This window comes from Cebus imitator, unplaced genomic scaffold, assembly GCF_001604975.1.
Source record: "Cebus imitator isolate Cc_AM_T3 unplaced genomic scaffold, Cebus_imitator-1.0 Scaffold53, whole genome shotgun sequence".
Taxonomy (NCBI): Eukaryota; Metazoa; Chordata; class Mammalia; order Primates; family Cebidae; genus Cebus; species Cebus imitator.
This window is the reverse complement of record NW_016107368.1, coordinates 2,916,412-2,921,605: the sequence shown is the minus strand read 5'-3', so window position 1 is coordinate 2,921,605 and position 5,194 is coordinate 2,916,412. Positions and strand designations below refer to the sequence as shown.

General features: G+C 50.6%; 1 protein-coding gene across 4 annotated transcripts in view; it reads right to left on the bottom strand.

Annotated features, from left to right (window-relative positions):
- The window catches only part of SH2D3A (SH2 domain containing 3A), a 14,838-nt gene extending 9,898 nt beyond the window's left edge, over positions 1–4,940 (bottom strand). For 2 of the 4 annotated variants that reach the window (XM_037738386.1, XM_037738384.1), the window contains exon 1: positions 4,734–4,848. In XM_037738386.1, coding sequence (XP_037594314.1) covers positions 4,734–4,811 — 78 coding nt within the window. In that variant the 5' untranslated portion in view covers positions 4,812–4,848. Of the gene's footprint in view, positions 1–991; positions 1,138–4,733 lie in introns of those variants that run through there. The other 2 variants (XM_017528277.2, XM_037738387.1) reach the window with 2 other exon arrangements.
- Positions 4,941–5,194: the final 254 nt, after the last annotated feature.

Genomic DNA, 5,194 nt, shown 5'->3' with positions numbered 1-5,194 from the left:
CCTGGCTAATTTTTGTGTGTGTGTGTATTTTTTTTTTTTTTGTAGAGACAGAGTTCCGCTATGTTGCCCAAACTGGTTTGGAACTCCTGGCCTCAAGTGATCCTCCTGCTTCAGCCTCCCAAAGTGCTGGGATTACAGGCATAAGCCAACATGCCTGGCTTGCTATCCACATTTTAAAGGTGGGGAGACTGAGGCCCAGAAAGGTCAAATACCCTGACCAAAGTCACACACAATATAAGTTGTAGGGTTTGGATTTGAACTTAGGATGTCTGGGCCAAGATTATGGGATTTTAAACTATTAAGCTATACTTCCTCTCATCATTTCATTAGATGCTCAGGGTCCCAAAATTTTGGGGGGTAACAACGGAGTTGCAGATGGGGGTGGGAGACTCAGATTTATTTGTTTGTTTGGCTGGAGTGCAGTGGCACAATTTTGGCTCACTACAACCTCTGCCTCCTGGGTTCAAGCGATTCTTCTGCCTCAGCTTCTCAAGTAGCTGGGACTACAGGTGCATACCATCACACCCAGCTACTTTTTGTATTTTTAGTAGAGATGTGGTTTCACCATGTTGGCCAGGCTGGTCTTGAACTCTTGACTTCAAGTGATCTGCTTGCCTTAGCCTCTCAAAGTGTTGGGATTACAGGTGTGAGCCACTGTGCCTGGCTCGGGAGCCTCAGATTTAGAGGGAAATACCAGGAGGGAGATGGAGTCCAGAGGGAGAGACAGACAGAGCCAGGAGTAGTTTGGGGGGTACTAGGACTCTCCTCAATCTCCACCACCAATCTCAACATCATCCCAAAGAAAGTGCTCACTTAAATATAGTGACAGTCCCCAGCCAGCCAACCTTCTAGACAGTCCCCAGCTCTCTGCCACCTGTCCCAATAGACCTTGGCCCTAAGTCCCTCATCCAGGGACCCAGGAGTCCCTGGAGAGTCAAGGGTGTGAGAGGCTTCCCACCAGACAGTGCTGAGGCCCTGCTGTGGGCAGTACCTGGCGGGATAGGGTGCCGTGGTACCAGGGTTGGCCAGCAAGATCCTCTCCATCCTGTGGTACCTGCATGGAGCTCTTGGGGACAGCAGGTGCCAGGGCTGACGGGGCTGAGCTCTGCACTTTCAACAGGACTCAGTCTTCCACATCTGTAAAATGGGAATAGTTAGCCTGGCTTCTTGAGTGTCTGGGTCAGCTCCTTCCATCCTCTTCTTAATTTTGGAGACAGCTCCATCAAATCTTTTTTTTTTTTTTTCCTTTGAGACAAAGTCTCGCTCTGTCACCCAGGCTGGAGTGCAATGGCATGATCTCAGCTCACTGCAACGCCCACCTCCTAGGTTCAAGTGATTCTCCTGCCTCAGCCTCCCAAATAGCTGGGATTACAGATGCATACCACCATAGCCAGCTAATTTTTTTTTTTTGTATTTTTAGTAGAGATAGGGTTTCACCATGTTGGCCAGGCTGGTCTTGAACTCCTGACCTCATGATCCACCCACCTCGGCCTCCCAAAGTGCTAGGATTACAGGCACAAGCCACCACACCCAACTTCTTTTTTTTTTAAATTATTATTATTTTTATTTTTTTTTGAGACAGAGTCTTGCTCTGTCACCCAGGCTGGAGTGCAGTGGTGTGATCTCAGCTCACTGCAGCCTCTGCCTCCTGGGCTCAAGCGATTCTCGTAACTCAGCCTCCGGAGCAGCTGGGACTACTTGAGTGTATCGTCATGCCCGTGTATGGCTAATAATTAAAAAAATATTTTTAGTAGGGATTGGGTTTCACTATGTTGGCCAGGCTGGTCTTGAACTCCTTACCTCATGTGATCCACCTGCCTCAGCCTCCCAAAGCACTAAGATGACAAGTATGAGCCACTGTGTCTGGCTGTGGCTAATTTATATATGTATATATATATATATATGTGTGTGTGTGTGTTATCTAGACTGGGTGAACATTTTTGATCATGTGGCCAGGGAAGGTCTCATTGAATAAAGTCTGGAAGAGTTTCGGGGGAATGTGCCAGGTGACTCTGCGTGAAAAAACATTCCAGTCGGGGGGAATTTAGCTTACAAACATCCACGACTTCTCGGCAATCTATGTGCACACTCAGAGGTTCTCAGGATAGGTGCAAATCTAACCCCTACCTTTTGCTTTAGAATGCAATTCCAGAAGCCAGGTATGGTGGTTCATGCCTGTAATCCGAGCACTTTGGGAGGTGGAGGCGTGCGGATCACCTGAGGCCAGGAGTTTGAGACCATCCTGGCCAACATGGTGAAACCCCGTCTCTACTAAAAATACAAAAATTAGCTGGGCATGGTGGTGCGTGCCTGTAGTCCCAGCTACTCAGGAGACTGAGGTGAGAGAATCGCTTGAACTGGGAGGCAGAGGCTGCAGTGAGCTGAGATCACGCCACTGCACTCCAGCCGGGGTGACCAAGCAAGACTCTGTCTCAAAAAAAAAAAAAAAAAAAAAAAAAAAAAAAACCCGGGGGGGGTTAATATATATATAATTAATATAATTTTTTTTTTTTTTTTTTTTTTTTTTTTTTTTTTTTTTTTTTTTTTTTTTTTTTTTTTTTTGAGACAGAGTCTTGCTCTGTTGCCCGGGCTGGAGTGCAGTGGCGTGATTTGGCTCACTGCAACCTCTGCCTCCGGGGTTCAAGTGATTCTCCTGCCTCAGCCTCCGGACTAGCTGAGATTACAGGCAAGCGCCACCACACCCAGCTAATTTTCGTATTTTTCAATACAAAATTTTCACCATGTTGGCCAGGCTTGTCTCAAACTCCTGGCTTCAGATGATCCACCTGCCTCTGCCTCCCAAAGTTCTGGGATTACAGGTGTGAGCCACCGTGCCCAGCCTGGGGTTAAGATTTTTAAAAGGTCACATTCTGTAGTAATGACAGCAAACAGCAATGTTGCCTTTGCAGATCCTTCTATTTTGGAGCCCATACATTTGGTTATCACGGTGATCAATCTTAGACCTCAGACCGTTTGGTAGTTTCCTGATAAGCTCACAGGCCTCAGGGCCAGTGTGTCTCAAGTGCCTGGTGGGGGAGATTTCTCTGGATGGCCACGAAGATAATATGTTTCTTAACTCTCCTGAAGGCTCTCCCTGCAGCCACGCAACGTCTTCCGGGTCTGGTAGGGTCCGCGGAGAAATTCCTGTCTCCTGAGTCAGCAGGCTGCGGGCCGGAAAGGGGCAGGAAGTTCCCAGACCAGCCCTAGGCGGTTTTAGGGGAGGAGCGCTGGGCCGGGAGCCCGCTGCTGGTGGGCGCTGCATACCTGAAGCCAGGTGTGTCTTTGGAATGCCTGTGCACTTCCTGTTTGTCACCTAAACCAGGCCTAGCCTGGCCTTAGAGTCTCCCAACCCCAAGTTCCTGTCTGTGTCTCCGTTAGTGAGAGTGAAGTTGAGTCCATGACAAGGCTCTGGTTAGTCTGGGGACACAGGGTGGCCATAGGTCAGCCAAAGGCCAACTAAGTCACCCTCCTGCCTCTGGGTCCTTTTGGGTAATTTTTTTTTTTTTTTGAGATGGAGTTTCTTGTTGCCCAGGCTGGAGTGCAATGGCACGATCTCAGCTCACCTCAACCTCCGCCTCCTGGGTTCAAGCAGTTCTCCTGCCTCAGGCTCGCTAATTTTGTATTTTAGTAGAGACGGGGTTTCTCCATGTTGGTCATGCTGGTCTGGAACTCCCGACCTCAGGTGATCCGCCCACCTAGGCCTTCCAAAGTGCTGGATTACAGGCGTGAGCCACCGTGCCCAGCCAAGGAATAATTTGGGCGCAGAAGAGAAGAAGGGGGTATAATTAGGAAAAGAGGTCAGAGCAAGCATGGGGAAAGGAAAGAGGGAATTATTCATGCTCCAGCAGGATCATAAACGTGTACACGTGTGGGGAGGGCCGTGGAGGGTGGGAACCACCAGCACAGACAACATAGACACAGAGGCATGCAGGACTTGCTTCTGACATTGGACAAACATTGATGGGGCACTTGTTCTAGACCCTGGAGATACAGGGAGTAAGGAGATTAAAGCCCTGAGCCGCCCTGCCCTCAAGTGCTTGCGGTTGGCTGGGCAAGATGGACAGCAAAGGAGCACGAGATGAATGCAGAAGACCATTTCTAAGAGTTGTCCATGAAAATGATAAGCCAGGGAGATATGATAGAGGAGGCCAGACACGACAGCCTCTCCTATAAAGTGACATTGAAGCTGAGACCTCAGTATAGAAGGAGAGAGTTAGGCAAAGATTTGGAGGAGTCGCCAGGTGACGGGTACAGTAAGTGCAAAGGCCTGGAGGTGAGATGGACTTGCTTTTTATATTTTACATCATCAAGGCGGCTGGTGTGGCCAGAATACAATGAATAAGGAGCAGACAGGAGGGCTTCGAGGTTAGAGAGACCAGAAGGAGAGACCGGGCAGAAACTGGTGGATTTTGGATTTTAATCTCTATGGGATGGGACGCAAGCCGTGGAAAGGTTGTAAGTGAAGGAGGGGCCGGATCTGATTTGCTGTTTAAAAGGATCACTCAGGCAAAAATGGGAACAATGGCTTTTTGTGCTGCACAGGAAATACACTTAGAGGGGCACGCCCAGGTGAGCCCGGTACACCGACACGCGTGACGCACAGCGATCCACTCACTCGCGAGGCGATCTCTTCTACCCCAAATCCTCCCTGCAAGCCGGTGGCCCCACCTGGAAAGAGAGGACTCCCCACCTGGATAATCCTGGTTCTGGATCTGCCTTGGGGTTCCACTCACCTGGGCAGGACCCGCGGGGCTCCCACGAGGCTGGGACCAGGCGGAAGCTGAGCCTCTGCGGCTCCAGGCTGCTGTCATCCCTCCCCAGCCCTCCACCCTTGCCACCGCCCCAGCACCCCTAGACCGCACCTAGTGGGAACCCAGCCGAGTTACTGATCACGCCTCCTGCAGACCCCGCCCCCTGCAGGCCCCGCCTCAAACTAACTTCCCAGGCCCTCGCTCCGTTCCCTCAGAGCAGTTCTTTGCGACTGGCCACGCCCCCTTTGCAACGCCCCGCTTTCTCCTTAGACCTTGCCCATTAGGGGAGCACCGCGCAACCTTTCTTGACAATGGTCCCGCCCCCTTGTCCATAGCCACGCCCACCACAGAAGGACCACGCCCACCACAACCACCTCCTTCTTAGCCCCGCCCCTTAGGGAAATAGAACACATTTCACCCCAACGTTCCCGCCCCTAAGAACC